The 16,657-nt window shown below is 45.1% G+C and overlaps 1 protein-coding gene across 1 annotated transcript; it reads right to left on the reverse strand.

Moving 5' to 3' along the window:
- Positions 1-6,865: 6,865 nt before the first annotated feature.
- Positions 6,866-15,982, reverse strand: LOC119376857 (uncharacterized; the record flags this gene model as incomplete). The annotated part of the gene is given in 5 exon segments (XM_037646544.2): positions 6,866-7,092; positions 7,440-7,665; positions 11,199-11,278; positions 13,701-13,833; positions 15,788-15,982. Coding segments are annotated over 5 exon segments (600 nt in total). The 3' UTR covers positions 6,866-7,052.
- Between the last annotated feature and the right edge of the window lie 675 nt (positions 15,983-16,657).

The raw sequence follows: 16,657 nt of genomic DNA on the forward strand, positions 1-16,657 counted from the left end.
GTGGCCCCGCATTACTGGGCATCCAATAACAGTAGTTAGTGAAGAAGGCAGCATTAGTCGTCCGAGCGGGGACACGTAGTTCCATACGCCGCGATGCTTTTGTCGAACTATGGCATGCGGCATGCAGGTCACGGGTAAGAGTTTGACAGCGCAGTTGCACAACGCTCCACATAGGAAACAATCTTTCACTACTCACCTTTCTAGAGCTGCTGTAGCATAGGTTAATCCTGAAGTGGAAGGCATTTTAGTGCACTTTACACTTTTAAGGGTGTTTACCATTTCTATAACTAACACCCTTGCACCCTATAAAAAAGGGAATTTTCACTAATCAAAACGCATATTAAAGTGGGGCTTCTAATCATCCAAACATCCTTATCACTAAAGAACAAAGGATATACCAGTCAGGGAACATGCCATTACATCAGCATCGAATGACAGAATATCGCACATACACAGCCATTCACACAAACATAGCAAAGTAAAAAACCGCATAGACAGTCAGCTCGCGCTACACAGCCATACACCGACCAACTGGTATATATAGTTTTGATATTTTGACCTGCCATTCAGTGCTGGTGGGAATATTCCTGTTCTGTGTAATTAAACAGCATTCAGAGAATACGTGTAAATTTATGGTGGGTTTGTAGGTTGCCCTATAACACAGATATTTGTTAATCTGAACCCGCCCACTATTCAACGCATTTTTAATTAGCGAATTCTGATTATCAGCTCGCACTATGAGCCACAGGTTTTTCGACAACTCAACACCCTTAGCTCCTGGGTGTTTTGGGTGTCGAAAACCAAAAGGTGGTTTGGGGAGGCAAGACAGCCGTATCAACATCATTTTCACGCATTCTTCTTTGGCTAGTTAGTTAATTCGGTTTTTTATGGCGCAAAAGCAGCTGACGCTACGCAGCGCCAGTCACAAGATGTTTGTCAAAAGGGGGTATTGCGTGCTCTAAACCGTTTTAAAGGTACAAAGTGGTTTATAGTGCATAGGCCACCGAAGACCGGTTATTCACATCATCGTAAAATTAACTTCAGCGACTAAGGAATCTTATTTTAGAAAGAACAAACAAAGGCAGAAGGAAAGTAAGGAAGGAACATAGCATCACTTCATGCTCGCTGTTGTGCTGTATTGCGCGTGTGTAGCCACGACGTGCGAATGGCCTGTCACAAACTCATATGCGTTACCAAAACACTCCCGATCTGTGAAGTCACAGCATACAACAAATGAATGAATGAATGAATGAATGAATGAATGAATGAATGAATGAATGAATGAATGAATGAATGAATGAATGAATGAATGAATTTAATAGTAAAGCACATATAAATTTTACAAGTTCCCATAAAGGCGCACGAAAAAAGATACTGCACAATGGATCGTCTTTCAGAGAGCTATAAATAGACTTTCTATAACAAAGTGACAATCTATCAAAAGGTGCCAAGAGTTGTGACTGCGGGCCTTGTTTGTTTGGACGCTGTGCGGTCTCTACATCTTGCCCCTTCACATCTTGCCCAGTCCGGAGCTCCATTTATCCCGTAGATTCACTGTTCTGCAACAACTCGACAAGCGCTGCACACAGTCAACTAATTACTTTGGCACTGCGAAACTCGCTAAGCAGAGACAAAAGAAGCGTATCGCACGTATGTCACATCAAATTCGTCTAATAAAGCAAAAATTGGCAATGGAGAGCATTACGCATGACATTCAGAGACTCTATAGATGGATGCTGTACATGGCGAGATTTTCCATACACCGACTTTTATTTTTGTTCAGCAGCTACGAGTGTAATTTCTAGCAGGCGAAAATTCAGTATTTCACATTAGCGTCCCAAAGATTCACGTGAGCCATGCTGGGTGTGGGCTCAGAAATTCTTTCAGCCGCCTCGGTTCACAACCCCGGTGGTAAAACGGTAACGCCTTCGTATTCCCGCACCCGCTAGCCGTGACGTCATGGATTTTGGCGCCATCGCCGTAGCTAATTTTTTTTATTGATCAAACGAATCTACATGTCGTATTCTGAAGCAACCAAAACAAAGTTTCGGAAGGTTCGAGAGCCCTTACTACGGCATAACGACTCAAATGGCACTTTTTTTAATACGTAATGTCGTACTAAGTACCAGCGCAGTGATTTCAATGCAAAATTCAAGAAGCGCGAGTACGACAGGCAAAAAGTGCGAAATAGGTATGTTAATTTCCTTTGCTGTTTTTTCTTTTGCAGATAACAACTCAAAAGTACCGAGGGCAACACCGTGTGACTTGACGTCACCGACCTAACCCCTTTAAAACTGACACACCGATAATAAGGTCCGCCTATGGAAATGACAGCCAACCTGTCTGGGGCACTTTTTTCGGTTCATACAAACTTTATAGGGCATTGCAAATCAATAAAAGATATTTCAAAATAAATAGAACAGTAGTGTCTAGTGCGAAACACGTTTTTAAAAAATATGATGGTTCTTTGTGAGAACACAATTGCTTCTAAACGAGTAGGTCTATCGCAGAGGACGGGTCGAAAACTGAAAGCAAAAATCTAAATCTTATTGCCCAGTGGCATGCACCCATCGTACTGTTCTTACAAATAAAACTATTTCATTCGGGAGCAAAAAACACTCTGACATCAGAACACCTATTCCCTTGCGTCTTGACGTAAAAACACGTGTGCTCTTGTAAGAGGAGAGGGGCGGAGTTTCGGACATTTTCAATTTCTGTATCCTTCATGTTAAGATTGCAGGAGAATCACTAGGAGATCCATAAACCTAAAACTAGCCAAAAGGCCTTAGATGGTCAGTGCACATAAATGAATAACGTAGGTTTCAATCCAAACTTCGAGATACAAACGACAATCCTCAAAAAAGCGCGCGAAATAATAACATTTTTTTATTACTAATCAATTATAATAGACATATAAACGTCCTTTTTTTCGTGAACACAATTAATTGTCAACCTAACTGCAGTGTACTGATCTGAATGCGAAAATGGCTAAATCACCTTGACAAAAAAAAGCACGAATAGGCATACAGTGCTTCTTTATTTCTTTGAATCAATGTCAGTGCTTCTCGATGATTACATTACGAATAACGGCGCACAACCTGCTGGCGCGTCACTCCTTACGACGTCTGAAGAGGGAGGGGAAGGAATCGTGAACAACTGCTCAAACTTTTCCGCCTACCTACCATTTATGGCCTCGCAGAAGACTCATTAGTAAATTAAATCCTGGGGTTTTGTATACCAAAACCACGGTATGACTGTGAGGCACGCGGTACTGAGGACGCCAGACTAATTTTCACCTCATGGGATTCCTTAACGTGAGCTCAAATCTAAGTACAGTAATCAAAATCTAAGTACACGAAAATCTAAGTACAAATGTAGCCACCGTGGCCGGGAATAGAACCCGCGCCCTCGTGCCTACAACTACCAAGGGCAACGCCATAGCCGCTATGGCGGGTATAGAACACTTCAAGGAAAACTTCATTTTCGTGTCTGTTTGTTACTTTATTTATCTTTGGTATGAACATTTCTGATTGCTAGATCAGCATTAGATAGAACAGTTATTTGAAAAATGAAACGGATCGCCACTGCAAAAGTTTCACTATACGCCAAGCTCTTACGTCATGTTGTGGAACATCTCACCGAGAACGACTCAACAGGAAACAATGGCTGCCAGCTTCCGACGTCGCGGCAAGAATGCGCCTCTCCCTGTGGGCCCTTTTTTTCTGCCAGGCACATTCGTTCCTTCTGCGTTTGGAAACCTGGGCTCATAAGCCGTTTCCCTGCGGTTATTACTGGCGACAATGAGCCGCGGCGAGCAGCTGCGCGAGCCACAGAGCAGGAGACGGATGGCAGTGCAGCGCCACCGAGAGCCCTTGGAAAGCGCGAAAAGTCAGCGCCCTGTACTCTCGCGGCCGTTTACGTTGTTTTAAGGCACCTCCGGAAACGACGCAGCCTTCCACGCTCAAACGGTCCTTCATGAGGGAAACCACATTTGCATTCCATGGCTCCTCGTAGTGCGCGCACCACGCGTGACAGATTAGATCGGTTCCGCTTGGGAGTGAGTTTCGGGCCGGCGCGTTAGCCGCAGCTACTCTCACTACTGTCGCTGGCACGCGGGGCTACGACGACGGTGCGAGGGCGGAGCCACAATGGCGGAAAGTGGTGCCCCGGTTCGGGCCCTTTGAGAACCGTCAACCGGTCACGCTTGGCTGCCACGAGCCCGGCCGCACCAGGCCACCCTTTGTGCGGACACCGGCACAGCTTCTGCGGTGGCCTTGATGCCTGCACGAGCCTGATACAGGCTCTCTGACCGAATTTCCAGTTGCTCAAACGACGTGGAGCCCCTTGGCGACGACGCATGACGTGCCCGAGCTGCTCGGATCGGCGGCTCTTGCTTCACGCGACGCTCGCACGTCGAGATCCAGTACTGCTCGTCACGCGATTGCTAACCCCTGCCCTACGCCGCACCCACCCGCCTACCGCCCTCGTGCAAGGTCGGCACTTACCCCAAACACACCGGCAGTTCCACTGCGATGCAAGCGCGCAGCATTCTGAAATGTCGGTGTCTGCGCCATAGAACCCTGAACACAACTTCACTTGTTATAAAACACGCATTTCTGGGAATCGCCTTTCGCAGATCGCTGTCGTAAAATGCTGACACATCGCCGCTTCAAGCAAGTGCATAAACTGCACCTTAAATGTGTCTTGATATATTAAATATTTGAAGAAAAACTGATAGGTCTGAATCTTTGACAAACGTAGTGCATATGTCACGCTTATTGGTCTAGCCATTCTCTTCTCTTTAACTATCATGCACAGAATATCAATTTAATGAGTCCCGACCAGCGAAGATAACGGCTCTTACAATAGGTCTTGACGGGGCCTCAATCAACGTTGAGCATTTTTGCGGTCTCCGATGATATGGAACATAAATGATGCCTCTTTTCTTGGGCGCGAAGTTAAATGGGGGCGTCATTTATGTAGTCTTTCATTGAAATACAGGGGTTATACGCTAACGCAAAAGCTCGTGCAAGGGTCTGGTAGCACGTGTGATGTGGTGTGAGCATTACACAATTGCCCGCCGTGGTTGCTTAGAGGCTATGGTATTGCGGTGCCGAGCACGAGGTCGCGGCTTCGATTCCCGGCCTCGGTGGCCGCATCTAGCCTATATCTGTGGGCCAAATGCAGAGACGCCCGTATACTTAGATTTAGGTGAACGTTGAAAACTTCAGGGGGTGAAAATTGCGGTGTTTCTCATGATTATACCGTGGTACACAAGATACGAGAGTTTAATTACAATTCGATGTTACCATCTTCTGTGACCCCAATATAAACTTGGCGGATAATGATGTCTTCAGTGACAATGTAAGTTCCTGGTCTCAAAAGAAGTTTTCAACTTACTAGTTGGAACTGTAATTCTAGGCGATTCACATGAACCAGTTAAATGAGATGTAGCTTTTTTCCTTTTTTGAATGATGGATAAGCGACATATGTTGATTCTATGATTTTACAATCAACTGCGATTTTGCACCCACTGCGCAATGAAATAACAAAAAGATCAACTGCAGGAGCAGTGTTCTGTAGCATCATGCATACTACATTATTCATGGTCAAAAGTGCGTGCACTCAGAAGGGGGGGGGGTGTATTCAAACCGTAAATGAACTTTAAAGAAACTCTGAGCAACTCTAATGCTGTTTGAGAATTACTTGCTTTGATACGTAATTTAAAACATATTGACTGATGCGTCATAAGGCAACTATCAGATCAGTTCGAAGCAAATCATGTCATATCGAATTAGTAATGATATGCGGAGGGCAGATTTATAGAGACACTCATTGTGTTTTCTTCATCGGGCGTTACAGGAACTCTACAGGAATGAGGATTATCAAGGACCGCATGGTTCAATGAGCAGTTCAAATCGTATATTTTGAAAGACAGGGACCTTTCGTAGCGTTTGTCCCTGTAGTTCATGCAACAACGAGATCCGTACACATTCTTACACGTCTGTATCTTGAAGTGGCACTACACATAACGCATGCGACTCAGACACTTCATTTGACCACATATTTATCGAATGCCCGCAATTTTGCGAACAGTTAGAAACATTTCGTCTCATCTTGGCGCCTCAGAGAGGCGGCCCTTACTAATAAAGAAAATGCTTCCAGCGTGGTACTGCTTCGATAAACAAAGAATATCTGCGAAAGCCCTGCATGAGGCTGTTGTGAACTCTGCTGTTTGCACGAATAATTTTTTTTTTAATCTTACCGCAACAACGCGTCAACGTTTCACATCCGACTTGCGCGCATCACTCTTGACCTATTTATGCACCATTATAGAGCCTAACGATTCTAGTCATATGTCATGCACTGGCCATTATAATATGTACATTGGCGACAGTATGATTATAAGAAATCGTACCACACACACACAAAAAAATCTCAGCACGGGCATGCCAGTTGAAATCAAGTATTATATCTACAGGTAACATGCGCATGCACAAATGCAATGCATTAAAGCAGTCCTACGTTTTCCAGCTGTGCTAGGAGAAATTTCCACTTTTTCGTATTAACATGCCGAATCTACGCACCATTTTCAGTTGCCACTGTCAAGCCATTAGAGTTGTTAATAGTTAATAGAACTGTTAATAGTTAAATATGAAGTCGTGATCCCACTGTAGGATGTTGCTGCTCAAACTTGTTGATCCCGTTGGAAGCTAGGTTTGGCTGATAGATAACCAAGAAGCGGTTACAATGCAACTGTAGCATTCGAGCAGACCGGCGATGTCCGCTGGACAAAATGAAAGCTAGCGCGAATGACTTACCTGTGTCCTCTTATCACACGCCACCGACACCCCGCAAGCGGCAATATGTTCTTTTTTATTAGCTTGTACACACAAGTTCAAAAGCAGTGTTGTTCTCTTGAAGGCATACGTACTGTCCGACCAAGTGACTGGACGTTACGAGGAAGATAAGGTAAAGACGTTAAGTACAGTTATTACAAACACACATGTTGACATCACATGCATGCATCGTGAGGAGCGGCACGGCTTGCGTCACAACGAATCCGTGTCCTGGCGTTCGATGTGTGCCTTCCTGAAATGACAACAAAAACACTTTTTTGTGAACACTTTACTAGCATCTAAAGCTGAACTCACGACGTTCGCATGACTCTTGCGAGGCTCAACCAATTGAGTTACAGTAGCGGCTGTCCCCCGATCTCGTTTGTTCGTGCATTTGCGTCTTTTATATTGTATTTGTGCGTGTATACTAGATCTGTTTAGACAGGACCACTCATGGCAATGACGGGGGATGTGGAACAGCCTTTCAATAGCAAGCTTACAAATTATTCTGGCTGCGCGAGACGACGAGTGCGCGTTCCTCCGAGAGCGCCAGCAGAAACACGCGGAAACATGTGTGGCTATCACTAAAACGAGCCATACCGTTCGTCGTGATCAGTGTGCAGGGGCGTCGGAGGACAGACGTTCACCCGTGGCACATGCGGCTCAGCGTACTGCCGGCTCAGCTCTCGAACTAGTGCGGGCCGAGGCACCACTGGATACGGCAAGGCGACGTCCAGTAGTGGCAGCGTCTCTCGAGGGCACCGGTCATCCGAGTCGGCGCCTTCAGTGACGCTGCGGCCTCCCTCACGTTCCTCGTCTTTCTCCTCTGCATAATAATAATAATAATAATAATAATAATAATAATAATAATAATAATAATAATTGATGGGTTTAACGCCCCAAAACCACGATATGCTTATGAGGGACGCCGTAGTGGAGGGCTCCGGAAATTTCGACCACCTGGGGTTCTTTAACGTGCACCTAAATATAAGTACACGGGCCTCAAACATTTTCACCTCCATCGAAAATGCAGCCGCCGTGGCCTGGATTCGATCCCGCGACCTCCGGGTCAGTAGTCGAGCGCCATAACCATTAGACCATCGTATCGGGGCTGTTGTTCAGCATGAGCGAGGCAAGAATTTCAAAGCCCAATGTGAAATAAATCAGATGAGGAATTCTGATAAAGCCATGCCGCTCTGCAACCGCAAGTTGTTTACAGCAAACCCGAGCAGTTCGCACTGTTTTGTAGCCAACATCCTAATTCACTAATATGAAAGCAGTAACTTAAACACAATATCTTAATTGTAGAAGCTGTAGAGCCTGTCGATAAATACTTGATCGACTTGTGTTCATGAAGATAGCTGATATAACTTCGATTTTGGGAAATGCGAGCTCTAAGAAGTTAAACATTGACAATCTTTACTGCACAGGTTTTAATGGTATGCCACGAGTATGAATAGGTCGTAAGCAGTTCCGAGCAGCCGACGGCCACGATGATTGTCTGGATGTGTTGCCATTGCCGCTATAACTCCGACGCCCTACCCGTAATCTGTCAATAGCAGAAACGCTGGCTAAGCCTCTTCAAGTTGTCCGGCACTCTAAACTGCTTTCTGCCGTGGCCCCGCCACTTGAGGAGGCATATCGTTCTGGTGACTCTCAACATGATTTTCAACTTCTGAATGGAAGGTTTCGAGTCCATTAATAGCTGGAACGTTAGCTAATTAGTGCTTACTTATTACGAACTTAGGCCCATCGTGACAAACAAACAAAAAACAACAAAATCTTTGAAAATTGTGGGTTACTGCGTGGCAGCACGCGTTTGTTTTGTTTTTCTTTACTGCTACTTTAAGGCTTGTGATAAGTTAGCCTAAGCACCAATCACATATCTCTGCCCGTGGATTTCTTCTATTCGTCCCATTTTCTACAAGACGAAACGTGCAGAGGTGCTTATCAAAAAACGGGAACTACTCGGACTGTGTGTGTGTGGGCATAGGTGTTGGCAAAGAAAAATTAGGCTCGGGGCATCGTCTTTAGGGGCACGCAGCTATACGTACAGCCGCTTCATACTAGAGCTCTACAGTCCCTGCCTACTGGGCGAACTTCGACGAATCTCCGAAAAATGAAGTTTATGGATACTTGATTTCCAATGACAAAAAGTGTTTAGTAGTCGCCACACCCGAATTACACCTCTTGAATGAAAAATACCTGAAAGGAAAATTTGTGTACCGGTTGGAGTACCAATGAGGGTGGTAAATTGTCAGAACTTAGGCCAGTCGCTTCGTTGAAGCTAACCGAGAGCTTATCTGGTACGACCTTTATAGTCAAATGGAATGATTTCGCGAAAGGCAGTTGATTTTCGAATAGTTGAATAGAGGGGAATCGAAATGATATGATTTGTAATTGTGTTCACGTCCGGAGATGACATTCAGAGCGTATGAGTGTTGCGAACTAAAAAAGCCACACACATATAAGCAACGGCAAAGTGTGCGTGTTTAACAACGTGAGTGTGTATAGTGAGAGACCACATGACCTCTCCGTGTTTACATCTGTGCGCGGCTGTGAACTATGTACTATTGCAGCCGCCGTGAACTAAAGACATGTAGAGTCACGTTTCCCCGGGACGCCGCTCTCGCCATGTATTGTAAACAAGAGAGCGACTGAACGGCCCTCCTCCTCCTCGAGGACCCCGCCTCCATCGGGGCAGTCTGCTCGAGGCTCTGTAACTACGAGCAGCTCAATAAATGGCGAATTCCACTGGGAGATCCGGAGCGTCCGCCGAAATCCTGGAGCGAGCACTTGGATTGTACCAACCCAAATCTGCCAGTGGAACACGTGAATGCTCCGCCTGAGGTCGCTCCGGAAGTTGTTTATGCATACGTCACATAAATTGGCTCCGGGAACTATTTCTGCTTCCGCTCTGTGCGTTTCCATGGGTCGCCGTTGCAAAGCGCGCATTTCGGCCCCGCGGTGGATAAAGCACGCGTGCCATTTTCTTGTGTTGCGCTGACAAATATGGACGAGCACATGGAAATCTCTTCTTCGATGTAGCCGATGATCTTCGGGCGTGCGCACAGCGGGTCAGGGAACATTTCTTTAAGCATCATTTCGTAGAGCACGTACGGTTCGTCGTCATCGCTGGTGCTACTACCGTCAGAACTCGTGCTCTCGCTGTCGCTCAGAGCAAGAAGCAAACCAGAAGCTCGCCCGGCAGAATCAAACAACGCCATTTTAGGAATGTAAACAAGTGCACAGGGTGATCAGACCCCACCTTAAACACGCTAAAGACAACCGAGTTGCCCGACTGTACCGGAAATGACGTCACCGCGTTGCCGGAGTTCCGGCGAAATCCACCTCTGCAAGACGGAGCGCTCCGTCGCAGAGTGGGTTGCTCCGAATCTGCCAGTGGAAAACTCGAACTTGCTCCGAATCGACCAGTGGAACGCAGATTCTGGAACGCGGAGCAAGAAAACTTGCTCCGGCTCGACCAGTGGAATTCGCCAAAAGTTTCTCTTCCGCCCTCTGATCCTGCGTTCTTGATATACAACAATGAGTCGCATGTAGATTCTTAGATGTTCAAGGGACCATTGTTCTGACTCGGCATACAGGTGCAGCTGGTTACCATGTTTTGGAGGTCGCTTAACGGCAGACAGTTTCTCAAGGCCTCTTCCGCAATGTGACGCCCAAACACTTAGTTCCACAACTGTTTTGTTTCACATTTATTCCTGGCCATGGAAAGCACAGTTCCATGAAAAATAACGAGGAAATGCGACTGGAGTTTAAGATTAATTAGTGTAGTAGGTTTTAAAGCAGCCACTAGCTTTTCTTAGATATACGCTGCTGAAACTTCAGTCTAACATACCAAAGACGCAACTATGTACTTGGCATAATATTCCCCTTGCTTTAATCAACATTTCTAAGGCATCAAGCCCTGTAGGATATTTGATGTACCTGTATGTCGGACGTTACGGGATGAAGGCTTTCTGACCTGTCACGGTCCCGCGCAAAAGGCGCGGATAAAGAGCGTTCTTAATTACGAGCAATTGTCAGCATCTGGTGATGGCCAGTCGTGTTTTGCATTAAAACATATGTCACGTAGGAACAGATTGCGCTTTGCCGCTCTATATATTGGACATTATTTCGCCGCAAAAACATATCCAGCTGGCCCTACTTTTTTTCTCTACTTCCACCTAGGTACATCACTATTTCATAATTATATTCCCTAGGCGTGCTAATTAAGGCAGTGCAAATGAGTAAGATCGCCCACGTAAAATGTTTATCGTCGAACGTTTCAAAGTCTGGCAAACATGCTTTCTCCCTCCCCATGACCACTGAAATGACAAACTGAAGTCTTGTTCTTACCACTGTCCTTTTTCTTCTTGAAGGTCTGGGAGTCTACAAGACGTAATTTCTCGACAGACTTCAAGAGAGGCTTTGGCGTTCTGTCACAAAGAAATATACACAAACTGCTCAGTACAATCAAGACCTGCCTTCAATTCACTTCGTGTATACAGTAAGTGCTTATGGACACAAAATATAACATCATCAAAGTAAGCACGCATAACACCAGGTAGTGCGGATATATCTTTAAAAAAAACAGCACTAAAACCGAGACGACGCACCGAGACGGTGCCTCACCAGGCGCGCTCACCAGGGGGCACGCCTATGTGCCCATTGGTGAGGCAAATGAGCCTGAAGTACTCAAACATTCCTGCAGCTTCTTCCCACACCTCTTTGTTAAATTATTCAGGTGTCGTTACCGTTGTTCATATGAATTCGTTGACCAAGCAAGCTTATGAATTAGCTGTATTTTTGCCCCTTGTCATCTAGCAGGTATCCAGTGTTTACTATTCTTCAGAGACACTCAAATGTTTTTCTTAATATTCACTTTGTATTGAAATTGTAACTTGTTGTGTACTTCACCTTGAATTTCTTCATGACTAAGTTATAAGCGCTAGTACGTCTAACCCTCTCTAAAGGCCACGGACAATCGCATTATGCCAAATCAGTACAGGTGTCCATAAATATTTGCAAGAGAGCCGTGAGTCAGAAACAGTGAGCTATGTAAAAATTGACTGTCTGCTTTCGACATTCAAACTACAAATATTTCAGTTTGTGGATTAGCTGCAGCTGACAATTGTATTAATCTACCTCTGTTTTTATGTGTTTCGCTTGTTTCCCGGGCTGTCATAATTTCGCCTCTCTTTGCGATAAAAGAGGTGGTTTCTATAAGCGGATCATTATGCAAACTGGGCAACGAGACAAGCTTTGATGACCTAAACAGGTCGCGTTAATCACGGACTTACTTGCACAGCGAAGTATTTCATTGTTGCGAAACAGAACGAAGTATTTCTCGCACATCTCTCCGTATACGGTTGCCCTAACCAGTCTTTTTCTTTTTTTCTTTTAAATGCCTCGTAAGACCACTAACGTTCGCCGACCTTAGGGTACGTATGGACACCGCCAGCCAGGCCAGCGCTACAGAACTGTGACGCTGGCAACATTACATTTCCTCGTAATTATTCCAGCCTGACTGTTTGGTGCGCAAAGCTGCAATGTCTTAGTGAGCCAAGTAATGTTCTTGGCATTGACTTTCCAAGTATAAACTTCAAGTTGTCCTCGTGAGCAGGCTAAGAAAGGTACAGAACTATTTTTTTGGCATACAGAGAGGGAATGGACTGAAGATGTAAAGTGCAAAAAATTTCAAGAAAGCCTGGCGATCGACATGGTCACACTTGCTGAAAAAGATGCAGACTTAGACGCGTTTAGCCAAGTGAAACGCGATTGCTTGCAGCACGGCTTTCAGCACAGTAGTATTTCTCAGTGTTGATCTCAAAGAGGTGCCTTAGATATCAGCCATTGCAGCGCCTCGTCGTACCATCGTCAACTTGGTCATCATGCCATCGTTGCAATGTCACTGATTGTTTTCTTCAATGGACAACATAAGAATGCGAAGCGTGTTTCAGTTACGATTCATTTCTTTTTTTTCTAATCAGTAGTGATTTCTCATGTTCTTACTCTTTGCGGCGAGAATTCATCCCGTGGTTATAGCTATGCATGTGTGTCCCTCTATCCACAGTTATGAATCGGTCGGAGAAGCTATCGTTCGCGCTCTTGTGCCGCTGCTACATTTACGTAGCCTCTTTTCCAACATGTTTTAGTGGCAGTGGTTCAGTTCGGCGCAGTGTGGCTACTCTAGCTGAGCACGGAATCTCTGTAATGCCTAGAGATCGGAGGACCGTGAAATTCCATTGCTGTCGGTCATGTGCTTGCCGTTTTAAGTTTTTGAGAACAATATCATAAACTTCATTGATGGGACGTGCACATATATAGTAGGGCGTACTTATTTTGCAACTTTCAATGCCATGTGATCGTACCAGACGTGATCACATTTCGCCTTCTTTATCCCTTTAAGGCTTCCTATACTTATCTGGACTTTTTATTATGAGCGATAGTATATGTACTATAGATGAAAGCAGTATATTTAATGGGCGGATGCACTATAATATACTTAAAGCGATGGTTCCTGATGCCGCATCGACTTCCGGACCCTATGACAAAGCGAAAAGAACGACTGGTTATGATTCCTCCTTTACTGCTCAGAAGACATGAAGTGGCTACGGCTTCCATCCGACCCCTCAAGACTCCAGAACTCCTACATGAATAAAAATGCACACTCATCGGTTTGTTATTCGAGCTTTTTTTAAATATATTTGTGCATCCGACAAGCGTAAAGGTTTCTCTGTTTGAACGCCAATAAAATAAACCAATTGAACGGTCAGCGTCGTCGTTATCCTTATGAAGCACTGTAGGCAAAATGCGTAAGAAATTACGCGCGTAAAATATGTAAAACCTTAGACTCGCCTTGGGGAGGATTGTTTCTTCCTTTCTGCTTGGGGTGTCCGGGTTCCTGATGGGGCATCTAAACTCTGCCCGTCCACCAGCGGCGCTTCGTCAGAATTCTGCAGGTTGTACTGCACTTTTCTGCCTCGCGCATCTGCGTTCATAGGATTCAGGGGACACACTTTCAAATGGAATGTCATTTCACAACCGCTACAGCATAATTATTACCAGTGGGCAAGAAGTGAGCTTACAACCTTTTAATTGTTATCCTAGGATGTACGGCGATGTTTGACTGTTGCGCGTCCGCTTTGCTGTTGTGAGAAAGACGTGTCGCTTCAATAAATCAGTTGTTAGTCAGCGCTGGTCCTGTCCACTTCTTTCCTGTGTCCTGTTCATAGGCTTAGATTTATGTTTTTTACCATGTCTTACCAGCTAGCCCCCCACCGCACGCTCCTTGAGTACAACTATAAGCGTGCGCGGGGCCCCTCTCCTCCCCCCCCCCCCGGCTCCTCCCGGCCCCCTCCCACTGAGGCTATTACAATCAGAACGCAGTGCAAAAACGTGGTATTGCCCCTCCGCCCCCCCCCCCCCCCCAACTCCCCTCCCAACCTGCGCGCGCACGCCTGTGCATACACCTGCCCCAAATATCGTTCAGTACGAGTTCATTTGCATCACCTTTCTTAAAAAAGGGAGCAGTGGATATTCTAAACTTAGAGCGCCGTCTATCGACTTCCACCAAAGCGTCATCCGTGATTTTGTCGGAGGCATGACAAAACAAAACAGCTCGCTCGCCAGCATATATACGCGCGTAGCTGCTCCTTTGATCCTTGTTCTGTGGTGTCCCCCCACTTCTGTTCGCTGCTAGGTTAGAAGCAAATGGTTCATGGCCATTCCGACAAGATAAGCTTGTTTTTTTTTCGGCATTAGACATAACAAAACAATAAAATAAACGCCCCATGCTCAACAGCGAAAAAGCCGACCACGTTTCTCATGTCGTTCGCTGTTTACTGCTATCCACCCCTTAAAAAAATATTGCATATGTGCGCATGTGTATGAGCAGGTGTATGTGTGTGTTGAACGTGCCTTAACTTGGGACATATATGTGTTACCTGACACACACTTTCAAGTATCACGTTCGAAGCAAAAAATGCAAGGCAATAGGCGCAACCAAGGACCTCATTACTTGCGAACATGCAGTATTATCAGCTTCGAGAAACAGCACATTGTACTGGAGCTTCAATTTTTCACAAGGGACGAGTTTTTCTTCAAGACAGAGTTGAGTAATACACTGAGCGCCTCATACAATAGCGATGACCGTCGTGAAATTTCGCGCACATACGAGAGAGGTACCTCGTGCGCGATGTTTTTTGCGCATTTTAAACGAAACGGAAACTGACTAGTCGAATTTACGCAACTTACTGCTAATTTTTTTTTAATGTACAAAGTTTGTGGGGCCTCTCAGTTTGAGATAGAGACTGATATAGCCACAGCACGGGCTTCGAACACTTAAATCTTCGTGTTACTTCGCGTAAACATGCAACCGCGTAATCATGCAGCAGTTTTGTATGTTTGCAGTTTGCTGCAGGCCGAGGTGACTGCATTTTGCCCAGTCTTTTACAAACTATACGCGCTCAATATGCAAGTGCGTAATTCTGTCAATTTGGCGTCATAACTGCATGCGAGCAATTTCAATTTAAAGCGTTGCTTCGCACTTTTGCTGAAGAATTACATATAAAATATTGATTGCCCGTATGACAGGTTATTATTGAGATACGAGCAGTACCGTGATGCGGCCGATTCCCCACGCATATACTATTACGCCCACGTTAACACTCCGTACACCGGACTGTTGCACGGCATAACCGTACAGGAGTGGCGTGAATGCAGCAGCACTACAAGGCGGTGCACATTCATGCGCCCTACGATGCTTGTACATAAGAAAGGAACCACAAATAGTCGCCGTTTCACACCGCCACAGTTGGTGGGGCAGCGTATGCCGTATCACGCGTTCTTTTCTTCTTACGTTGATAGAGTCAGCCGTCGGCCATGAAGAAAAAACACCCGTGGTGACAGCACCAGGACGTACTACATATTTCGGCGTCACGTACCACTGGATGGAGTGTCAGAACCACTCGGCTTCTTGGTGGGACTGTCCGAACCACGCTCGCGATCGGCAGCCGCTGATAGCAAGGCAGCCGCCTTCAGCTTTGATGGGAACGTGGACGTCATGCGGCGAGCCGTGTTCCATTTGTTCAGTATCTCGGCTGTTCGCTCAATGTTCGACTCGACCTTCGGTACCACGACTGCGAGAAGAAAGAGACCTCGTTAAGGATGCAGAGCGCAAGCTAAGCGTCATACATCAGACTAAAGAGAACGCGACTGATGTAACTGCACCCTTTCTCTCCTGCTTTAGAATGAAACGACAATAAACGAAGAGAATACCGTAACGATTTGACAGAGTAATGATTTAACGCGGAAATGAGCAGCAAAGTAACAATGCTAGTTAACTGGAAATAAAGAATTCATAATATAATAATGAAATGACTTGATTAAAAGCTAAGTAAAATTGATGAGATACCTAACACGAGAACGTAAGACTGAGGTGTAATTTGATTAGTAAGTACACTGACTACTGTCCATTAAGTGGTATGAACTGAACAGAAGTGGCAGTTATAATTTGTAGTTGGAACCCATTAAGCAAAGAACCAAATACTTCAAGAGAAAAGCTTCATACCTAGACAACTCGCTAAACCCATGGGAACGGAGAAAAATTTTTTTCTCGGTATCAACTTGATTTTGATTAAATTTGCAAAGTTCGAACTAGAATATTAAAATCTAGTGACTGTACAAAGACTTGCACTTAAGATATAAAATAAAATAAAAGCTGTCTTAAAATAAAAGTTGTCGAAAATTGCAAAATTTCAATAAACAAGACTATGAAGTTTAGAAGAGTAACTTTGTAGCAATGAAAAATGATA

This window comes from Rhipicephalus sanguineus, unplaced genomic scaffold (genome assembly GCF_013339695.2).
Source record: "Rhipicephalus sanguineus isolate Rsan-2018 unplaced genomic scaffold, BIME_Rsan_1.4 Seq25, whole genome shotgun sequence".
NCBI lineage: Eukaryota > Metazoa > Arthropoda > Arachnida > Ixodida > Ixodidae > Rhipicephalus > Rhipicephalus sanguineus.